The sequence below is a fragment of the Tamandua tetradactyla genome, chromosome 19 (assembly GCF_023851605.1).
Source record: "Tamandua tetradactyla isolate mTamTet1 chromosome 19, mTamTet1.pri, whole genome shotgun sequence".
In the NCBI taxonomy this organism is placed as follows: Eukaryota; Metazoa; Chordata; class Mammalia; order Pilosa; family Myrmecophagidae; genus Tamandua; species Tamandua tetradactyla.
The window spans coordinates 8856626-8879722 of NC_135345.1; the positions used below are offsets into that span (position 1 = coordinate 8856626).

At 42.7% G+C, this 23097-nt stretch overlaps 1 protein-coding gene across 1 annotated transcript in view; it reads left to right on the forward strand.

Moving 5' to 3' along the window:
- OTOP1 (otopetrin 1) overlaps window positions 1-22524 on the forward strand; it is a 65952-nt gene extending 43428 nt beyond the window's left edge. Inside the window, exons 4-6 of the mRNA XM_077137079.1 lie at window positions 1361-1491; window positions 13027-13955; window positions 22354-22524. Coding sequence (XP_076993194.1) covers window positions 1361-1491; window positions 13027-13955; window positions 22354-22524 — 1231 coding nt within the window. The remainder of the gene's footprint in view (window positions 1-1360; window positions 1492-13026; window positions 13956-22353) is intronic.
- The last annotated feature ends 573 nt before the right edge of the window (window positions 22525-23097 follow it).

Genomic DNA, 23097 nt, shown 5'->3' on the forward strand with positions numbered 1-23097 from the left:
AAGTTATGCAATTGCAAAAGGAAGCCTGGGTTCAAATGAGGAGAGTTTGTGGGAACTCCAGAGGGGTCAGCTGGGGTTAAAACTCAGAGGAAAGGCAGGGTCAGGGTTGAGGATGCAGTGACAGCTATTTTTCCCATAGGCAGATAATGGATGAGCACACAATCAGTGATGGAGGGGCATGCTTCTCCTGCCCTCTGCCCTCTAATTTACAGCAATCAGTTGCCAAAAAGGTTTTCAGGAATGCCTCTCTCAGATCTCCAGGTATTTGCTGCACCTGCTTCTGGCAAGGCACAGTGTTAATCACCTTTGAAGCTCCCAATGTCAATATGTGTTATACCTGCCCACACGGGGAAACTTTGGAGCTTTGAAACTGGGAGCGACCCTACTGGAGCCACACTTCCCACAGATCTCTCCTCTGTTCTCCAGAGCCCAGCGTTCCCCTTCCACTTCATCTTCTTTTTTGCTTTGTTCTTCCTCAGGAGGCAATGTGCCCTTCTTCCTCAGGGGCAGGCCTCTGGAGCCAGAATAGGACAGTTATGCCACTTACTAATTCTTCCAACCCTGGTGCAGCTACTAAGTACATATGTGAAGGGCTAGTTCCTTAACCTATCTGAAGCTCCAGGAGCTCAACAAAGTCATTGCAGAGCAGGCCTTCTGTTTCCTCTCTGCCATTCAGCCCATGCTATTTGCCTCATGGTCACAGTACAGCTGCCACAGCTCTAGCCTTCATGTACACATTCAAGGTAGGTAAAAGGGGTGAGGAAGGAGAGTAGGTAGGCTCCTCTCATTCTTACCCCTTTAATCCAGAAAGCAAAATCCTTCCCAATAGTACCTAGAAATCTCCACCTCATATCTCACTGGCCAGAATGGTCATGCTAGCCCCATAGGAGACTGGACAGCAAATGACTGGCTTATTTCAGTGTCTTTAGTGGTAGGTTGCAAAGCATCAGGGAGTGGACAATGATTGTTGGGTTGGCCAACCAACAGTAAAGCTATACCCACTTCCTATACTCCCAACATTATCCTTCTCACACTGCTCTCTTCTCTCCTCTTCCCTGCTGAAAGATACTGAAAGGGTTTGGTGAATGGCAGGGTTGGTGTTGACTTCTTTTAGTAAGATTCAATTCCTATAGCCCTACTCAGTTTCTTTGTTGTCCTGTAGAAATGGTTGAGTTCTGGCAAGTTCAAAATTAATATGCCAAGACTCTGTAGTTTTGGAAGGTCCCATAGAACTGCCCCACCCAGGGAGTCAGGGAGACCCACCCAGAGCCTGAGCTGCCAGGTTAAATCACAATCATGGCTGAGAAGGGGGCATGTGTGCATGTGAACTGCTCAAGAACTGAGTCCTTGTGTTTTTCAGGTTTGGGGTGATCCACTCGGTGTTCACCAACCTGTTGCTGTGGGCCAACAGTGTCCTGAATGAGTCAAAGCACCAACTCAATGAGCACAAGGAGCGTCTCATCACTCTGGGCTTTGGGAACATAACTATAGGTGAATCAGGGGAGCTGCCCTTCCGCCATGTTGGAACACATTGGAAACGTTCAGTGGGGGAGGGGCAGGTGCCAATGAATTGCAGGGTCCAGCAAACTCAACATCAGCCAAACAATCCTTTGTTGTTCAAAATCTTACAAAACCGCCTAAGTCTCTCATCCTACCTCCATAAGTAGGATGTGTGCTGGGCATAATGAAAGGTTTCTTCAATGCTTCGGGGACTTGCAAGACCCAAGGGTTATCATTTTGATTAACCATTTCTTGTGGTCCAGTTTGGTATTGAAATGAATGTCTTTGTTTTCAATATGGGATATTGGTCATTTTGTTTTGTTTTAATTAAGACCCTTTTATCAGTTCTTTCTACTAAACATACAGTTATAAGATATATCCTGAAGGCCCAATTGAGGTCATTTGAGCTTAGTTTATTTGAAATTTTTATTTAACTGCCCTTGTTTTATAATTTTGTCCTGTGTTTATTCCCCCTTGTTCCTATTTGAGAGCCTGTAGCCCTCATCTTTATATTTTTTCCCCAAAATTCTTCAGCATTTATAATCTATCACTTCTCTATTTGAATATTTGAGTTGAGAGAACTGTTGAGAGGACTGAATTGATGTCTCAGGTTTGGGTCTTCCCATCACTTATTAGCTGTGTGACATTGGAAAACCACTCATACTATCTGAGCCTCCATTTCTCATTTGTAAAATGAGGGGATATGGACTCTGCACTTTCAAAGGCCCCTTTCAGCTTCAACATGCTACAATTTTAGTCTAGCTATGCAACCTCAGGTTAGTCACAGGGCAACTTTAAACCTCAGTCTCCTCCCCTGTGGGATGGAAATGTGGATTCAGGGGACAGATGCTCTACTTCTTCCCCACCCCAACCACAATCCACTCTTGGGAAGGTCATTCCCCTCTTTGGGCCTCCATTTCTTCCTTGGAATCAAGAAAATAACAATGACAAAAACAATAACGAGCATTTGATGAGTGTATGCTGAGTGTATGCCACTGTTCTAGGTTCTTTGCATGGCTCATTTAATTTTCTAACCCATGCTCTGAGGTAGACAATGTCTCATAGCAGAGATGAAGCCACTGAGTCACAGAGAAGTTCAATAACCAGTTCAAGTTTGCATGGCTGGTTAGTGATTCAAATCCTGGCTCTCTGGTTCCAGGGAACTCTGTGAAAAGATACGATTAGGTGACTTGACTTTTAAGGACTCTGCCAACTCTCACATTCCATTGACCTGGACCTTCCCTCCTGATTTCTTCCTCTGTCTTCTGCAGAGCATTGCACTAAGTTATAAGTGGTGGGGAAACTCTTCATGCATGGAAAATTTAAGTCACTGTTCCAGTTTTCTAAAGTTGCTGGAATGCAATATATACAGAAATGGACAGGATTTGTTTTGGTATTGTTTTTAAAATATTTTTATTGTCAAAACAACAGACAAACACAAACATTCTTAACATGTGAACATCCCATACTTGGTGTACAATCAGTCACTCACAATATCATCACATTCTTGTATATTCATCACTGTGATAATTTCTTAGAATATTTGCATCACTTCAGAAAAATAAATAAAAAGAAAAGAAAAACACATACATACCATACCCCTTACCTCTCCCTCTCATTCAGCATTAGTATTTCCATCTATCTAGCATGTTTTAACCTTTGTTCCCCTATTTTTTTCCTATACCCCTTACCACTCCCTTTCATTGGTCACTAGTATTTCAATCTACTCAGTTTATTTTAACATTTGTTCTCCCTATTATTTGTTTATTTTTATCCATATTTTTTACTCATCTTTCCATAGTGTAGATAAAAGGAGCATCAGACACAAGGTTTTCACAATCACACAGTTACATTGCGAAAGCTACACCATTATATAATCATTTTGAAGAAACATGGCTACTGGAACATAGCTCTGTAGTTTCAGGCGCTTCCCTCTAGCCATGCTAATACACCTTAAACTAAAAAGGGGATTTCCATATAATGCATAAGAATAACCTCCAGAATAACCTCTTGACTGTTTGAAATCTCTCAGCCACTGACACTTTATTTTGTCTCATTTCTCTCTTCCCCCTTTCAGTCAAGAAGTTTTTCTCAATCCCTTGATGCTGAGTCCCAGCTCATTCTAGGATTTCTGTCCCACATTGCGGGAAAGTTTACATCCCTGGGAGTCATATTCCATGTAGAGAGGGGGAGGGTGGTGAGTTTGCTTGCTGCATTGGCTGAGAGAGGGAGCGGCTACATCTGAGCAACAAAAGAGGTTCTCTGGGGGTGACTCATAGGCCTAATTTAAATACGCTTAGTCTATCCTTTGCAAGGATAAGCTTCATATGAACAAACCCCAAGATTGAGGGCTTGGCCTAGTGATTTGGTTGTCCCCACTGGTTGTGAGAACATCAGGAATTTTCCAAATGGGGAAGCTGAATTTCCCCCTTTTCTCACCATTCCCCCAAGGGGACTTTGCAAATACTTCTTTATTCACTGTTCAAATCACTCTGGGATATATTGGGGCATCACACTAACCTGGACAAACCTACAAAATCTCATGCCCTATTCAAGGTTCCATGTACATATGGTGTTCAATTAAACTGTCCATATAAGCTAAATTGGGAAACACACTAGTCAAAATATAAATTTTGTAGCAAATAGACATTTGCTACAAATGAGACTAAAGTCTCACCCAGAATTTGAAGTTTTAAAATATGAATGACCATCTATTTTCAACACCCAGTAATACTGACATTCCTTTGTTCTTCCTCAAGCAAAAACATTTAAAAATTTTTACATTTAGTCACTATCATTGTACACTCTAGGCATTCCTAGATTATACCAACTCAGTCTTTATCGTCTGTCTTTCCTTCTGGTTTCGTATGCGCCCCCAGCCCTCTTCCCCCCATCATTCTCACATTTAGCTTCATTCAGTGTACTCATGTTATTGTGTTACAGTCAGGTAGTATTGTGCTATCCATTTCTGAATTTTTACAGTCAGTACTGTTGCACAATCTTTATCCCTTCAACTCCATTTACCCAATTTCTACCCTATTTCTATCTCCTGATGACCTCTGTTCTTAACTGAAATTCTCCAAGTTCGTTCATTAATATTAACTCATATCAGTGAGACCATACAGTATTTGTCCTTTTGTTTCTGGCTAGTCTCACTCAGCATAATGTCCTCAAGGTCCATCTATGTTGCTACAAACTTCATGACTTTATTCTGTCTTACAGCTGTGTAATATTCCATCATATGTATATTGCACAGCTTGTTTAGCCACTCATCTGTTGATGGACATTTGGGCTGTTTCCATCTCTTGGCAATTGTAAATAATACTGCTATAAACATTTGTGTGCAAATGTCCATTTGTGTCCATGCCCTCATGTTCTCTGAATAGATACCTAGCAATGGTATTGCTGGATCACATGGCAATTCTATATTTAGCTTCCTGAGGAACTGCCAAACTGCCTTCCACAGTGGTTGTACCATTTTACATTCACACCAAAAGTGGATAAGTGTGCCTCTTTCTCCACATCCTCATCAGCACTTGTCATTTTCTCTTTTATAGATAATGGCCATTCTGGTGGTGTGAGATGATATATCATTGTGGTTTTGATTTGCATTTCCCTAATAGCCAGGAAATGTGACCATTTTTTCATGTGCCTTTTAGCCATTTGTATTTCCTCTTCTGAGAAGTGTCTGTCCATGTCTGTTGCCCATTTTAAAATTGGGTTGTTTGTCTTTTTGTGGTTGAGTTGAACAATCTCTTTATATATTCTGGATACTAGACCCTAATCTTACATGTCATTTCCAAATATTGTCTCCCATTGTGTAGGTTGCCTTTTTACTTTCTTTTTTTTTTTTTAATTTTTTTTATTAATCAAAAAAAGAAAAGAAATTAACACAACATTTAGAAATCATTCCATTCTACACATGCACTCAGTAATTCTTAGTATCATTACATAGATGTATGATCATCATTTCTTAGTACATTTGCACCGGTTTAGGAAAAGAACTAGCAAAACAGCAGAAAAAGATATAGAATGTTAATATAGAGAAGAGAATTAAAATAATAATACTAATAAAAAATATATATATATAAAAAGGAAAAGGAAAAAAGCAAAAACAAAAGATACAAACACACAAACAAACAAACAAAAAACCATATTTCAGGTGCAGCTTCATTCAGTGTTCCAACCTAGTTACATTACACTTAGGTATTATTGTGCTGTCCATTTTTGAGTTTTGTATCTAGTCCTGTTGCACAGTCTGTATCCCTTCAGCTCCAATTAACCATTATCTTACCCTGTTTCTAACTCCTGCTGGTCTCTGTTACCAATGATATATTCCAAGCTGATTCTCGAATGTCGGTTCACATCAGTGGGACCATACAGTATTTGTCCTTCAGTTTTGGGCTAGACTCACTCAGCATAATGTTCTCTAGGTCCATCCCTTTTTACTTTCTTGATGAAATTCTTTGATGCACAAAAGTGTTTAATTTTGAGGAGTTCCCATTTATCTATTTATTTCTTTAATGCTCATGCTTTTGAATGTAAGATCTAGGAAACCGCCTCCTATTACAAGTTTTATAAGATATTTCCCTACATTTCCTTCTAAAAGTTCTATGGTCTTAGCTCTAATGTTTAGGTCTTTGACCCATTTTGAGTTAATTTTTGTGTAGTGCGTATGGATCCTCTTTCATTCTTTTGCATGTGGGTATCCATTTCTCCAAGCACCATTTATTGAAGAGAATGTTCTGTCCCAGGTGAGTTGGCTTGACTGCTTTATCAAAGATCAATTGTCCATAGATGAGAGGATCTAGATTTGAACACTTTATTCAATTCCATTGGTCAGTATATCTGTCTTTATGCCAGTACCATGCTTTTCTGACCACTGTAGCTTTGTAATATGCCTTAAAGTCAGGTAGTGTGAGACCTCCAACTTCATTTTTCTTTCTCAGGATATTTTTAGCTATTCAGGGCACACTGTCCTTCCAGATAAATTTGGCTATTGATTTTTCTATTTCTGCAAAGTAAGTTTTTGGGATTTTAATTGGCATTGTATTGAATCTATAAATCAATTTTTAGGTAGAATTGACATCTTAACCATATTTAGTCTTCCAACCCATGAACGTGGTATGCCCTTCTACTTATTTAGGTCTTCTGAGATTTCTTTTATCAATTTCTTATAGTTTTCTTTGTACAGATCTTTTGTATCCTTATTAAATTTGTTCCTAAATATTTTATTATTTTGGTTGCAATTGAAAAAGTAATTTTTTTCTTGATTCCCCCTCAGATTACTCATTACTAGTGTATAGAAACACTACAGATTTTTGTGTGTTGATCTTGTACCTAGCCACTTTGCTGTACTCATTTATTAGCTCTAGTAGTTTTGCTGTGGATTTTTTTTTTTTTTTTTTGGTTTCAACATGTGGTATCATATCATCTGCAAACAGTGATAGTTTTACTTCTTCCTTTACAATTTTGATGCATTCTATTTCTTTTTCGTGTCTAATTGCTCTGGCTAGAACTTCCAACACAATGTCGAATAACAGTGGTAACTGTGGACATCCTTGTCTTGTTCCTGATCTTAGGGGGAAAGCTTTCAGTCTTTCCCCATTGAGGATGATATTAGCTGTGGTTTTTTCATAGGTTCCCTTTATCATGTTGAGGAAGTTCCCCCCTATTCCTACCCTTTGAAGTGTTTTCAACAAGAAAGGGTGTTGAATTTTGTCAAATGCCTTTCCTGCATCAATCGAGATGATCATGTGGTTTTTCTGCTTTGATTTGTTGATATGGTATATTACATTAACTGATTTTCTTATGTTGAACCATCTTTGCATAACTGGGATGAATCCAACTTGGTCATGGTATATAATTCTTTTATTGTGCTGCTAGAATCAGTTTGCAAGAATTTTCTTGAGGATTTTTGCATCTATATTTATTAGAAAGATTGGTCTGTAATTTTCTTTTCTTTTAGTATCTTTGTCTGGCTTTGGTATGAGGGTGATGTTGGCTTCATAGAATGAGTTAGATAGCCTTTCCTCCTCTTCAATTTTTTGAAGAGTTTGAGCAAGTTTGGTATTAATTCTTTCTTGAATGTTTGGTAGAATTCACATGTGAATCCATCTGGTCCAGGACTTTTCTTTTTTGGGAGCTTCTTAATGACTGATTCAATTTCTTTACTTGTGATTTGTTTGTTGAGGTAATCTATTTCTTTTCGAGTCAATGTTGGTTGTTCATGCCTTTCTAGGAAGGTGTCCATTTCATCTACATTGTCTAGTTTATTAGCATAAAGTTTTTCATAGTAGCCTCTCATTACCTCCTTTATTTCTGTAGGGTCAGTGGTTATGTCTCCTCGTTCATTTTTTATTTTATTTATTTGCATCCTCTCTATTTTTCTATTTGTCAACCTTGCTAAGGGTCTATCAATTTTATTAATTTTCTCAAAGAACCAACTTTTGGTTTTGTTGATTTTCTCGATTGTTTTCATGTTATCAATTTCATTTATTTCTGCTCTAATCTTCATTATTTCTTTCCTTTTACTTGCTTCGGAGTTAGTTTGCTGCTCTTTCTCTAGTTCTTCCAAGTAAATAGTTAGTTCCTCTATTTTTGTTCTTTCTTCTTTTTTGATATAGGCATTTAGGGAATAAATTTCCCTCTTAGCATTGCCTGTGCTGCATCCCATAAATTTTAATATGTTGTGTTTTTATTTTCATTTGCCTTGAGATATTTACTGATTTCTCTTGTCATTTCTTCCTTGGCCCACTGGTTGTTCAAGAATGTGTTGTTAAGCCTCCATATATTTGTGAATTTTCTGGCCCTCTGCCTGTTATTGATTTCCAACTTCATTCCTTTATGATCTGAGAAAGTGTTTTGTATGATTTCAATATTTTTAAATTTGTTGAGACTTGCTTTGTGACCCAGAATATGGTCTATCCTTGAGAATGATCCATGAGCACTTGAGAAAAACATGTATCCAGTTGTTGTGGGTGTAATGTTCTATAAATGTCTGTTAAGTCTAGTTCATTTATTGTATAATTCACATTCTCTGTTTCTTTATTGATCCTCTGTCTAGATGTTCTATCCATTGCTGAAAGTGGGGAATTGAAGTCTTCAACTCTTATGGTAGATGTATCTGTTTCTCTCTTCGGTGTTTGTCTCACATATTTGGAAGCATTCTGGCTCGGTGCATAAATATTTTATTGTTATGTCTTCTTGTTGAATTGTTCCTTTTATTAATATATAGTGTTCTTTGTCTCTTTTAATTGTTTTGCATTTGAAGTCTAATTTGTTGGATATTGGTATAGCTACTCCTACTCTTTTCTTATTGTTGTTTGCATGAAATATCTTTTCCCAACCTTACACTTTCAGTCTATGTTTGTCCTTGGGTCTAAAATGCATCTCCTGTAGACAGCATATAGATAGGTCCTGTTTTTAAATTCTTTCTGCCAGTCTATGTCTTTTGATTGGGGAGCCTAATCCATTAATATTTAGTGTTATTACTGTAAGGGTAATACTTTCTTCTACCACTTTGCCTTTTAGATTTTATATGTCCTATCTAATTTTTTCCTCTTTTTACCTTTACTAATAGTCTTCATTTCTATGATCTTCTCCACACCTCTCTTTTCTGTCCTTTTCAATCTGTCTCTTGCAGAGCTGGTCTCTTGGTCACAAATTCTCTCAATGATTTTTTTTGCCTGAAAATGTTTTAATTTCCCCTTCATCTTCGAAGGAAAAGTTTGCTGGATATAGAATTCTTGGTTGGCAGTTTTTCTCTTTTAGAATCTTAAACATATCATACCACTGTCTTCTTGCCTCCATGGTTTCTGCTGAGAAATCTACATATAGTCTTATTGGGCTTCACTTGTGTGTGATGGATTGCTTTTCTCTTGCTGCTTTCAAAATTGTCTCTTTCTGGGTAGGCCATGGTGGCTCAGCAGGCAAGAATGCTTGCCTGCCATGCCAGAGGACCCAGGTTCAATTCCCAGTGCCTGCCCATATAAAAAAAAAAATTGTCTCTTTCTCTGATACCTGTTATTCTGATTAGTAAGTTTCTTGGCATATGTTTATTTGGATCTGAGTACGCTGCTCTTCTTGGATCTATAATTTGAAGTCTTTCATAAGAGTTGGGAAATTTTCCATGATAATTTCCCCCATTAGTCTTTCTCCTCCCTTTCCCTTCTCTTTTCCTTCTGGGACACACACATGTATATTCATGTGCTTCATGTTGTCATTCAATTCCCTGAGTCCCTGCTCATACTTTTCCATTCTTTTCCTTATATTTTCTTTTGCTTGTCGGATTTCAGATGTCTCATCCTCCAGTTCACTAATCCTTTATTCTGCCTCTTGAAATCTAACGTTGTAGGTTTCTATTTTTTTATATCATCTACTGTTGCCTTTCAATCCCATAAATTCTGTGATTTATCTTTTCAGACTTTCAGTTTCTTCTTTTTGTTCACCCATTGCCTTCTTTATATCCTCCTTCAATTCATTGATTTAATTTTTGATAAGATTTTCCATGTCTGTTCAAACATCTTGAATTAATTGTTTCAACTCCTGTATCTTTGAATTGTTGGTTTGTTCCTTTGTCTGGGCCATATCTTCAATTTTCCTTGTATGACTTGTTATTTTTTGCTGGAATCTAAGCATTTAATTTTCTTAATTAGTTTATTCTGGAGATTGTTTTCACTCTTTTCCCTATGGTTTTCTTGCTGGATGGCTTTGTTCTTTATCTGTTCTTTGACATTCAGTTCAGCTTATTCTAGACCTCTAGCATAGGTTTTGTTTAATAGATCAGAAATTTTCAGTTCTTGTTTTCTTGTTTCTTGTCCTGCCTGTATGGAGCCTTTTTTTTTCCCTTTGGAGGGTCTACTTAGATATTTTAGACCCCAGTCAGATTTTTCCAGACCAGACTGTCCTCCTCTTGGGAGGAAAGAGTCACCTGCATCTGTTTTCCCTGAGGGTGAGACCCAGCAGGTTGACAGACTTTCCTATGAAGCCTCTAGACTCTGTTTTTCCTCTCCTTCCCAATATGTGGCACTTGTCTGCCTGCAGGTCCCACCAGCATGAAGTGTTGTGGTACCTTCAACTTCAGCAAACTCTCCCTGCTGGGGGCATGGTTGAGAAAGAGGAGAGGTTGTAGGCTGGCTTTCATTGCTTTGGTTTTCCAGTCCCTGGGGTCTGAATTCCTTGAGGGAGGGATTCCACCTGAGCTGGGCCCCACCCCTCTCCTGGGGGAGGCACAGCCTCCAGGGAATTAATTCCTTTCACCTGACCTGCCTCTTTGTCTCTCAGACAAGCTTAATTGTGCCCTTGCCTGGGGCAGTTGGAGCCTGAGAAGCTGTGCAGTTTTATCTAACGAGCAGTTAAGCAGTAGAAACAAAGCAAAAACAAACAAACAAACAAAAAAACCCTTTTCAGAGCAGGAGCCCTGTTCCTTGGGTTTGTTAATCAAGAGCTTAAATGGATACATTGCTCTATGTATCTCCAGGTCCTATGTGCCCCCTATTTTTTTAGGGTCCAGGCCTTTTCAAGCATTTTGTGCTGTCTGCTAAAAAAAAAAAAAAAAAACTCGTTTTTTTTTTTTTCCCCATCAGCCCTGCCCCCTCTGTGCCTGGGTAAAAACTAGTAACTTCAACTTTTATTTGAGGTTTATCTGAGTGGAGGCTTGTTTTTAGCAGTCAGAATTTGTTAATTAATTCCATAGTGGAGCTTGGTTGAGCTCAGCCCCTTGCTGCTAGTAAAGTGTCTTTCCTTTCCCCTCTGGGAATCAGCCTGTAGGGGAGGGGCGCCAGCCTCAGAGGCTTGGGGGACTCATAATTCTGGCTGGGATCGCAGCTGGTGCAGCTTGTCCAGACTGGTGTACGCTGCGTGTCTGGTCACTGATGTGGTCCCAGCAGCTGTTCAGTACTATTATTGGCTATTTACTAGCTGCTCTGGAGGACAAGCTAACTTCCACACCTCACTAAGCCCCCATCTTGGAACTATCATGGATTGGCTTTTACAAAGGGGATTTATGGTTACAAATTTATACTTCTAAGGCCATGAAAACATCCAAACTAAGACATCAACAAGAGGATACCTTCACTGAAGAGAGGCGATGGTGTCTGGGGTTCCTCTGTCATGTGGGGAAGGCACTTGGTGACATTACTGTCCCTTGTCTCCCGGGTTGGTTTCAAAATGGCTCTCAGCTCCTGTCAGTCCTGGCTTTTCCTGGGGAGGTTTCTTTCTCTCTTTAAATGTCTTTTGGCTCAAAGCTCTCTGTGCCCTCTCATAAAGGACTCTAGTAAAAGATTAAGACCCAGCTTGAATTGGATAGGAAACAACCTAATAAAAATGTCCCCCCCCACAATAGGTCTGCTCCCACAAGACTGGATTAAAAGAACATAGCTTTTCTTTAAAAAAAAAAGAAAAGTGCATAACAGTTTCAAACAAGCATAGTTGCACATGCATATCATAAAATAAAACAATGACAAAAGTATAAAGAAAAAATTCACTGTATCACTTACCCAAAAATATAAATACTGATAATGTCTGGGTATTTCCAAGTAGTGTTTCCCTCCTCCCTCTTTCTTTTTTCTTTCTTTCCCTTTCTGTTTCTTCATTTGTTTGTTTGTTTCTTTTATCATATTATATATACCAGTGTTTTTCAATCTATTTTTGGACTACAATTTACAATAAGAAATAGATTTTTATATTGTGATACTTACTTGTGTATATCTGTGTGTATCATGAAACAGTCTCTAACTACTTAACCTTACCATGTCAGAGACACTCCCAAATTTCCATTCCATTCTCTTCCATTCTATGCCAGTTCATTCCATCTTAATATATTCCATTGCGATTCTATTCGGTAAAAAAATTTTGGATGCTACCCTCTAAATTGATTTCACAACCCAGTTGTGGGTTGTAACCTGCTTTTAAAAAGATACTTGATATGAAATTTGTTCTTGCCTTTTTTCCACTTGTCATTGTGATATGATTATTTTCTATATCTTAGAATGTACATTCATTCTAATTTTAATGGTCATTGTGTGGATTACAGAAACTCTCTTCCTGCCCAGAGATAACCACCATTAACATTTTAGTTTAATTCCTTCCAGATTTTTCTATCATTTATTTATCTGTTAATTTATTATCATTATCTAATCATTATCATCATTGATCATTTATACATCTATTATTTACAAAAATGAGTCATACTCTATATCCTCTTTGGAACCTGATTTTTGTTATTCACATTATCTTGTGAACATTTTTATATATTAATACATAAGCTTTTGGAATACCACTTACAATAGCCACATAATATTCTGATGTACGGATAAAACATGATTTATGTAACTGATACTCTTTTGGAAATATTTATGACTGCCAGTTTAGCAATGATATTAAACATCATAATAAGCTCTGAAATTAAGATTTAAATTAGTGGGAAAGCTCAAGCATGAATCCAAGTGGAAATGTTTCTCTGTGCTTTCCCACTTTTCCCCTGAACATGCTAATTGCCCTCCCCTGTGATCTGCCCCCTCCCAGTTTTAGATGACCACACACCGCAGTGTAACTGCACACCCCCGAGCCTCTGCTCCACCATCTCACATGGGATCTACTATCTGTACCCCTTCAACATAGAGTATCAGATCCTGGCTTCCACGATGCTGTACGTCCTGTGGAAAAACATTGGCCGCCACGTGGAGATCCATCCGCATCAGAAGGTGCCTTTCAAGTTTAACGGGGTCACAGTGGGCTCGGCCCTGGGCTTGATGGTTCTGGCCACCACCATTGGGGTTGTGGTGGTCTACCTGATTCAGATCGGGCGCTCCAAAACCAAGAGTGAGTCTGCCCTCATCATGTTCTACCTGTACGCCATCACCTTGCTCGTGGTCATGGGGGGTGCAGGCCTGCTTGGGACCTGGATTTACAGGCTGGATGAGAAATCCCTTGACGAGTCCAAAAACCCAGCCCGCAAACTGGACACGGACCTCTTGGTGGGCACTGCCTCTGGCTCCTGGTTCATCTCCTGGGGTTCCATCTTGGCCATGCTCTGTGCTGAAGCTTGCCCCTTGTACACCTGGTTCAACCTGCCCTACTCCATCCTGGTGATTGTCGAGAAGTACATCCAGAACCTCTTCATCATTGAGTCCATTCACCGGGAGCCAGAGAGGCTCTCCGAGGACATCAGGACTCTCCGGGTGGTCACAGTCTGCAGTGGCAATGCAATGCCCCTTGCTTCCTCTTGCCTCAAGAATGGAGGTGTGGCTGGGGATGGAGCTCCCCAGGGCAGGGACATGGCACATTCACTCAATGGAAATCTGTGTCTGGAAGAAGGCAGGAGCAAGGAGGAAGAAGAGAGGGGCTGCGAGGGTGCCCCATGCCTGGCCTGCCATCCCCGTTTTTTTCAGGACAATACCAAGAGAAGAGTACTCAGGAATATTGCAGCCTTTCTGTTCCTCTGTAATATTTCGGTAATTGACATCGTTATTTATTTGTTTGTTGTTTATTTATTCATTCTTCATTTTTTAAATTGTGAAATATAACATATATACAAAAAAGCAATAAATTTCAAGGCGGACCACAACAATTGGTTGTAGAACAGATTTTAGAGCTTGGTATGATTGCAGCTCCACAATTTTAGGTTTTTCCTTCTAGCTGCTCCAAGACACCAGACTAAAAGAAATATCAGTATAATGATTGAGCAGTCATACTCATTTGTTAAATTCTATCTTCTCTGTTATAACTCCACCGTCTCCTTTGATCATTCTACCAATTTTTAGGGGTATTCTAACTTTTTCATGTTGGAGAGGGCTGTCGATAATATGGGTAGGGGATGGAACTAGTTGATATTCTTGGAGAGGTTGGTCCCTCTGGGTTTTAGGACTTATCTGGCCTAGGAATCCATCTGGAGGTTGTAAGTTTATGGAAAGTAATTATAGTGCATAGGACCTTTGTCTCAGAATCTCAGATAAAGACCTAGGTATTCTTTAGGATTGGCAGGAATGGTTTTGGTTGGGGTTTGGCAAACCATGACAGTAGCAATGTCTAACTGACGCTTGCTTACAAGTAGCCTCCAGAGTAGCCTCTTGACTCTATTTGAACTCTCTCAGCCACTGATACCTTATCTGTTACAATTTTTACCCCCGTTTGGTCAGGAAGGCATTGTTGATCCCACAGTTCCAGGCTCATCCCTGGGAGTCATATACCAAGTTGCCAGGCAGAGTTTCACCCCTGAATGTCATGTCCCACACAGGGGGGAGGGCAATGACTTCACTTGCAGAGTTGGGCTGAGAGAGAGAGGCTACATCTGAGCAACAACAGAGGTCCTTTGGAAGTAACTTTTAGGCATAAGCATAGGTAGGCTAAGCTTCTCCACCACATAAATAAACTTCACAGGAGCAGGCCTCAAGATAAGGGCTTGGCCTATTGACTAGGGAGTCCCCAATGTTTGAGACAGCATCAGGGATTTCCCCAGTGGTAAAGTTTAATAAGCCCATATTTTTTCTCCAGTCCCTCAAGGGACTTTGCCAATACTTTTCAATTTTCTTCTCAACATACTCTGGGATTTTATTAAACTATACAGAATTACAAGCTTTCATTCCATTCTGGCCCCCTATGTTTGGATTGTTTAAATGATCTATCCAGACAGGTTGAGTTAGATTATGTGCTACAGAAAATTTAGGTTTTGGACAAAACAAACCTCTCTTCCTTTGGTCTCATAGAGTAGGTGAAGTTCTAAAACACAGATAGTGTCTTCTTTACCCCTGTATTCCGACTGTTATTTATTTTTAAATCAATGTACTTTACTTTGCCTTTTTCAAATAAGGAAGGGAGGCATTTGGTAATACATGTACTTTATTTTTTCACATGGGCAGGCACCGGGAAACGAACCCAGGTCCTCTGGCATGGCAGGCAAGTGTTCTTGCCACTGAGCCACCATGGCCCGCCCAATACATGTACTTTAAGTGTGAGGTTAAAAGAGGAGGCTGGAATGTAGACATCTATTTGATGAGCCCACTTACTGAGTATCTCCTGTGTGCCAGGGGCTAGGCTGGGCAAATAACTAAAGGTGAGAAGCACCAATCTCTTTCTTCAAAAATGTCACCTTATTGTGGGTGACAGACACAAGGAAAATCATATAATACAAGTAGGGTAAGTGCTCCTACAGAGGTCTGTGGATGATATAATAGGAACATGGATCCAGGGAGGGGCTTTGATGAGTAAGGGATGGTTGAGGTGAGCCCTGGTATCAATTAAGAGTGTGAGAAGTAGAAAGCTTGGCCCTGGTATCAATTAAGAGCACCTAGCCACCATGTGCAGGGAGGATTGGTATTGTAAATCTTAAAGATTTTTTATTATCTCAAGAATTCTGGAGGTTGTTTGCTCTGGGTTGGCCTGACAGCTGCCTATAGATTCAAGGATCCTGGCACTGCTTATGTTTCTACTCTGCCATCCTTGGTGTGGTGGCTTGTTGCCATGTGGTCATAAGATAGCTGCTACAGCACCAGGCATCCCTTCTGGGTTCAATTCAAGAATAAATGGGGAAGGACTGGTGCGAGAAAGGAAAACCTGTCACAGATGACTGAGTATCATTCTATTTAAGTCTCATTGGCAAGACCCATGTCACATGGCTATGCTTAGCTGCAAGTGAAGTTGGGGAAGTGGATAATTTGCTTTTCAGTCTCAATGGTGGAAGTTAGCAAGGGAGAAGAAGGAGGTAGGGCTGTTTACTCAATATTGTCTGTCAACCTCAAGGAACAGTTGGAAGTTTACTGGGTGGTCAAGGCAGGGGCATTTCTGCAAGAGAATGCACAATTTGCAAAGACACAGAGGCAAGAGACACTGTGGCATATTTGGGGGACAGAGAGCAGTTTAGCGTGAATTACACACATGATACACTGAGAAGCAATGTGGGAAATAGGATGGAGGGTCCAGTGAGACAGGCTTTGGTTGGGGCATTATGCTGAGGACAAGGGAAGAAATGATCAGACTTGTGTTTTGGGATGAGCATCTAGCCACCACGTGCAGGGAAGATGGAGAGAGGAAATGCCAGAGGCAGAGAGAGCAGAACAGAGGCCACTGCAGCCGCCCAGGTAGTAAAGGGTGGTGCTTGAACAAGGTAGGGGGATAGAAAGCAGAAAAAGGAATGAAAAGGATTGTGTGCTGTTGGGATTTTTCTAGAGATACCTAGAAGATGGATGGCAAGGCTTGGCAAAAAGGAGAGGGCAGTAGCCCTTGGCACCATGGAGGCTTCTGTAGTGAGCTGGTTAGGTGAAATTCAGGGAAGAGACCCCAGACCAGGGAATTGTGTACTCAGGGGATGCAACTTTTTATACTAGCCCAAGGCCACAAAATTAGCCTGAGTGAAGCCAGAAAGACACATGTCTGCCGACCAAATCTGGATTCTTGCTTTGGATCGTGTGGGCCTTGGTTCCATTCCCAAGAGGAAGACATTATGAGGAGATTGAAGGGAGAAGTGTTGCAGGAGAGTTTGGCTCTGGGAAAACCCTCTTTTATTTAATAGACTTTTAATGAGCTTTTGCTGTGTGCCAGGAACTATGTCAGGAGCTCAGGGCACAGCAGTGAACAACGGAGTTAAACAGAGATGGGTGTACTAGATATTAGCAATTACAGTGGGGTTCCATAGAGGGGTGTTTGAGCTCACATTCTTATGAAGTCAGAATGCACTCTAGCATTCCGCTAAAGGACGTGGTTCTTGTCCATGCCCTAGGAAATGAACAGGTCTCTTTTTACCAAGTTCTGAAAGCCACATTCCCCTGCTGCTTCTCTGGTTGACTGCCTGGTAAAATACTTGGCTTGCATTTCTGGACCAGCTTCTACAAAAATAGCCCTGCTGGAACACTAGAATCGAAGCAGTGAGGTGAGGTGCTTCTGTCATGGTACCCACGTGGCAACAAGTCTGTTGAGACCTGAGAGCCAGGGCCAGGGCTCAGGCTGAGATGGAAGATCCATTCTGCCTCTGTCTCTGTGCTCTAGCCCCATGGAGGCTCTTTTCCTGGGAAACCAGCTGAGGATGGACATCATCACAGGATGATGCCTCAAGGTGCCTCTAGCTCTCCATACCCAGAGCTTTAAAACCCTGTGGTTGATTCTATGTTGAGTTAAAGTCACCGGGCAGGGGACAGTCTTGTTGTTACCAGTACCTAGAGCCAGTAGAGAGGCTCCAGTTAGGGTGCTGGGGCAATCAGTCGGTGGTGGCATGAACACTAGGCAAACTGAGAAGTAAGTGGAAACGTTTGTTGAGTGTCAATGAGATGTGTCATTAGGACCTTAAAAGGTGAAGGACACAGTGACAGAGAAATTCAGAGAGCTGTGCAAACTTTGGAGCTTCTTCTGAGGAAGGAAGGGGTTGTTGGGGAGGATGGGGAACACTCTGGGCAGAGACCCCAGGTAGGAGGAAGGCATGGATGCAAACCAAAGCTTGATGGGCTTAAGGAATGGGAAGGAAATCCATGGGGCTGAGACACAGAGAGTGAGGGGGAGAGAGGCATGAGATTAACACGAGGTGGCCAGGGCAGACCACCCAGGGCCTTATACACTGTGACTATAGGCTGGGATATAACCCTGAACGCAATGGGAAATCATTGATGGGTTTTATGCAGGGCAGTGACAGGATCTGATGTTTTAAGGAGAACCTTCTAGCTGCACAGTGGAAAAATAGTTGGAGGGTGAGGGAGGGAGCTCAGGCAGGAGTAGGGGACGCTCTTGCAGTGGCTCTGGTGAGAGACGGTAATTGCATGAGTGGTCATGGTGGCTGGGGATGGGGTCTCCAGAGAGCTTCCTAGGGTCCAGTTGGCAGTAGCTGTGAGTGGCTGGATGTGGACATGAAGGGAGGGAGATGCCAAGAGTGACTCCCCAGCTTCCAACTTGAGCTCCTGGATGGATGGCAGTGCTCCTCATGGAGACCAGACATTCCAGAGAAGGAGGAGGCTTGGGGTGCAGCATGGAAGGAAGACTAGGAGGTTAGTCTTCCTAGTGGACATCCAAGTGGACATAGCCAATAGGATGTTTCAGTTACCCATTGCTGTATACTATGCCACCCCCAATGTATAACAAAAGCATTTTATTACATTCATGATTCGTGGGTTAGGAATTCTGCCAGGGCTTGGCTAGGCAATTCTCCTGTTCCTCCTGGCACCACTGGGGTTGGTGGCTGGACTGGGAGGTCCAATCATCTGGTGCCTTGGTGGGGGTGGCTGAAGGGCTGGACTCAGCTGGGATTCCTGACTGGAGCACTGACATGGGGCTTTCTATCAGGGCACCCTCAGGGAAGTCAGACCTCTTATGGGGTGACTTGGGGCCCCAGAGCAAATGTACCAGGAGAAAGGGAGTGGAAGCTGCCCATCTCCTAAGGCCTGACCTTGGAAACTGCTTGGAGCCCTTTCTGCCATATTCTGTGGGTCAAGCAGTGACGGAGTCTACCCAGACACAGGGACTTTGAGGCCTTTTAACAGCAGATATAAAGGTCTGGATTTCAGGAAAGAAGTCCAGTACTCCCTTCCTCTTTTCCCTCATCCCTCCCTTCCTCCCTCTTCTTCTCAAAAAATGTCCACTGAGTGCCTACATTGTTGAGTGATAATGAGGCAGCAGTAACCCTCTTATGAATTTTACAGGCAACAAGACTGACCATAAATAGTCAAATAAGAAAAACATCCTATGTTAACATGTCATGAAGAGAATTACAGAGGTAGATCAGGTGGGGCAGGCAGATTGAAGGGAAGTTCTCTCTGAAATGATGGCATTAGAGCTGAGAACTGACCGACAAGGAAGGGCTGGCTGTGAGTGGTCCAGATGGGGAGAACAGCTAGAGAAGACCCCAGGTGGGATGAGTTGCTCTTGTTTGAGGAAGAGGAAGTGGCCTGGGTGGCTGGGGTCATAGAAGGGAGACGGACTTCTAAAGAGTCAGCTAACAAAGCACTTTAGAATCCTGGGTAAGAGTTTAGATTTTATTTTAAGTATGTTGGGAAGACATTGAGGGTTTAATCTGAGTATGTATGTGAGCTGATTTACATAAAAATTAATTTGGCTGCTGAGTGGAGAATGGGCTGTTGGGCCTAGAGTATAAGCAAGGACATCCATTAGGAGGTTACTGCAGTGATCCAGGGGAGAGGGCATGGTGGCCCAGGCAGGTGGGGGTGGAGACAAATGGATGGGTTAAGGATATAGATTGGGAGATGCAAAAGTCAAGACTCACTGATGGATTGGGTGGCAATGGATGGTTAGGGGTGTAAGAGGGAAAACAAGGATGACACCTGCACTTTTCACCCAGCAACTGGGTGGAAGATGTCACTGATACAATGAGGGAAAATGAAGAAGGTATGTTGAGTTTGCAATACATTGTAGACACTCAAGCATCCAGTGGAATACATGAGCCTGGGATTCTTGATAGTTGGCCAGGCTGGAGAATTCGATTGGGAAGTCTCAAGTCTATATTGGATGAGATTATCCAGGGGCTATGTGCATAGAGAAGAGACATAGACCCTGGAATGAGCCTAGGACTGCCTGACATTTAAGAGGCTGAGCAAAGAATACTGGAAAGAACCAGCCGGAGTCATAGAAGAAATTCCTAAGGGTTGTGGAGCCAAAGTGATAGAGCTAAAAACTAGGGAGTGTCCTGAATATAGATGTTAATGAAAGCCACGTGTATCAGCTACCTATAGCTGCATAAACAATTACCCCACAGCTTAGTGACCTGAAACAACAGGTTTCTATCATGCCACCATGTCTGTGCACCGGGACTCCAGGTGTGGTTTAGCTGATGCCACTGCTGCAGGTTGGGCTGCCATCATCTTAAGGGCCGACTGCGGTGGGAGGGTTTGCTTCCAAACTCTCTCACGCAGCTGTTGGCAGGACTCAGTTCCTCATGGGGTGTTGAACAGGGCGGGGGTGGAGAGGCCCTCGGTACCCTGCCACGTGGTCTCCCTATGGGGCAGCTCTCCTAAGAGCGAGTGAGTGAAGAGGAGTTAGATGGAAGCTGGAATGTTTGGGAACCTAATCTTGGATGTGACCCCACAGCTTTTCCACCTTGTTTGTTGGAAGTGAATTCTAGCCCTAACTCAAGCAAAGAGAATGCACAAGGGCCTGCCTCCAGGAGGCTTGGTCACAGGGCCACCTTAAAGGCTGCCTACCCTGCCCCGGGACGGGGGAGAGTTGTCCAAGTGTGCAAAGCGGGGAGTGAAGTGAATGGAGCCCTGAGGAATCCCGGCAATTTAAGAGGTGGGAAAGGATGAAGAATGGAGACAGAGAGACAGAGAGGGGGTGATTAGCATGTAGGGTCCATGGACAATAAAAAAAATAGGTTCATGGCTTTAGGTTTGGTCAACTTAGCTCTCGTGTTACTCTCTTAGCAGCCCCTGAGGCAGGGGTCAGCGTTCCCATCCTACAGATGAGGAAAGGGAGGCTGGGGATGGTGTTAAATAGTCAACAGGTGGCACAATCGCAGGTCTGAATCCCTCCCCTGGCTGGTGGGGATGCAGGTGGGGCCTGGGTCTGCATCTCCAAGCTCACTGCTGGTTCTTGAGCAGCCTTAAAGCTCACCAAGTGGATTGGGGCCCCTCAGGAGTTCTGTGCCTGCCACGTTGCTGAGCCAACAAATTTGTGAGTGGGCCGTAAGCAGTTGCGGTTAAACAGATTTAAACAGCAAAGCATGAGACAGTGCCAGGCAAGCAGCAATGCCTGACTTAGGGCCCTGGGGTGTGTCCCCTGCACTGTAGGTGTTTGGAAAGGATGGGGCAGAGAGGCAGGAGCAGAGCCAGCCTCGGGGATCCCCTGCAGCCTCTTTCCCTCTGCCAGCCCTTTGCAGAGGGCTGATGTCAGAGTCATGGAGCCCAGAGGTTCTGCTGATGACCTGTGTGGCCTGGGGAGAATTATTTTCCTACTCTGAGCCTCGGGCTGCCCATCTGTGGAATGGGGATTCTTGCAGGTCCTTTGTGCCTTTATCTTCACAAAGCCCTTACACTGTGCTGGGTCCTGGGCCTCTGCCTGCTCTCAGAACTCAATGGACGTGGGGGAGAGTGGCAGTGACAAGCAAGGAATACCCAGGGGGCTGTGGGAACGTGGGAAGAGTCCTGCCAAGGCTTGTTAGATCCAGGAAGTCTTCCTGGAAGGGTGATGTCTTTGGACTTGGAAGACTGTAGGATATTGTCTATGAGGAAAGGTGGGGGATTCCTGAGAGAGGAGGCAGTGGGAGCGAAGGCCTGTAGATTTGGAGAGAAATGTGATTTTGGGGGCTGCGGACTTGGGAGGCTGGAGTCGGGGATGTGAGGAGGGGAACATGGAGAAGTAGATGGGTGGGGGTGGAAAGGCAGATTGTTACAGGAATTTGGATTTTCACCAGCGGCAATTGGAAGCCACTAGTGCATTATACGCAGGAGAGCAATGAGGTCAGACGCATGCTTTATAAAGATCATTCCAGCAGCCACCTGGAGGGTAGATTGGAGGCACCTGGTGAAGAGGAGGTGAAGAGGAGGAGTTGCACTGCAGGTGGGGGGATCCTGAGTCCCAAACCAAGGTGAGGGTGGTAGGGATGGAGAGATTTGGACAGTTTTGAAAGTGCTCACTCAGGACTGATTACCTGGGGGTGAGTGAGAGAGAAGCAGCATGGGGGTGGGGGGAGAGGCAGGCAGTGGATTTGGTGGGCTCCGAGGTGAGAAAGGCTGTGTAGGGACAGGAGGTCGTCCAACTGTGACAGGTGCGACTCTCTGGTTTTCGGTGAGTCAAAGTCAACTCACCTGGTGCCTGGGATTTGCGTGGACCCTCCGGGGTGGTTGGAGGTTGTCCACCACGGAATCGGGGGGGTGGGGTGGAAAGGACCCAATGGTCAGAGGACTCTCTCCTCTTCTCTTGCAGCTTTGGATACCCCCTGCCTTTGGCTGCCGCCCAGAGTATGACAACGGATTGGAGGAAATCGTCTTTGGCTTTGAACCTTGGATCATTGTGGTCAACCTGGCGATGCCGTTCTCTATTTTCTACCGCATGCACGCAGCCGCCTCCCTCTTTGAGGTCTATTGTAAGACATAGACGTGGCTCCATGCAAAAGCTGGAGGAGCCAGCTAACAAGAGAGTTCACTGGGGCCACCTGGGGATGGCCAGAGTGGACAAATATTGCCTTACAAATAGGAGAAGGGCTGCTCTTTGTCTGCAACCATTGTGTTTCCTGCGGTTTGGAATTGTTCATCATCTTGGTTGAAGATAAACACGATAGATCAAAATGGGTCAGGTGGCTTTAATCTGTCCTTGGTTAGTTAATTCTCAGCAAGCCCCAGTTATTGTCTACTTCTAAAACGAGGACCTCATTTTGGAAGAATGTGATCCTAGGTCGGGAAAAAAAAAAAGATCCAGTTTGTTTTTCATAAAAGGCATTTTCTATTTGTTGTTGATCATGTTACTACACTCAGCTTTTTCTTGTAGTAATCACCTTAAGTTCCATCCTTCCCAGAACAGATAACTATAGAATAGGTACAATCACATTTGGTTTATATTGTATTTCTAAATATATTCAATTTTGAACAAAGTTATTTTTATCATCTGGAAGGAAATGCATGCATGGATCAATGTAAAGATGATATATTTCTTTTGGTACAGTTTTATTTG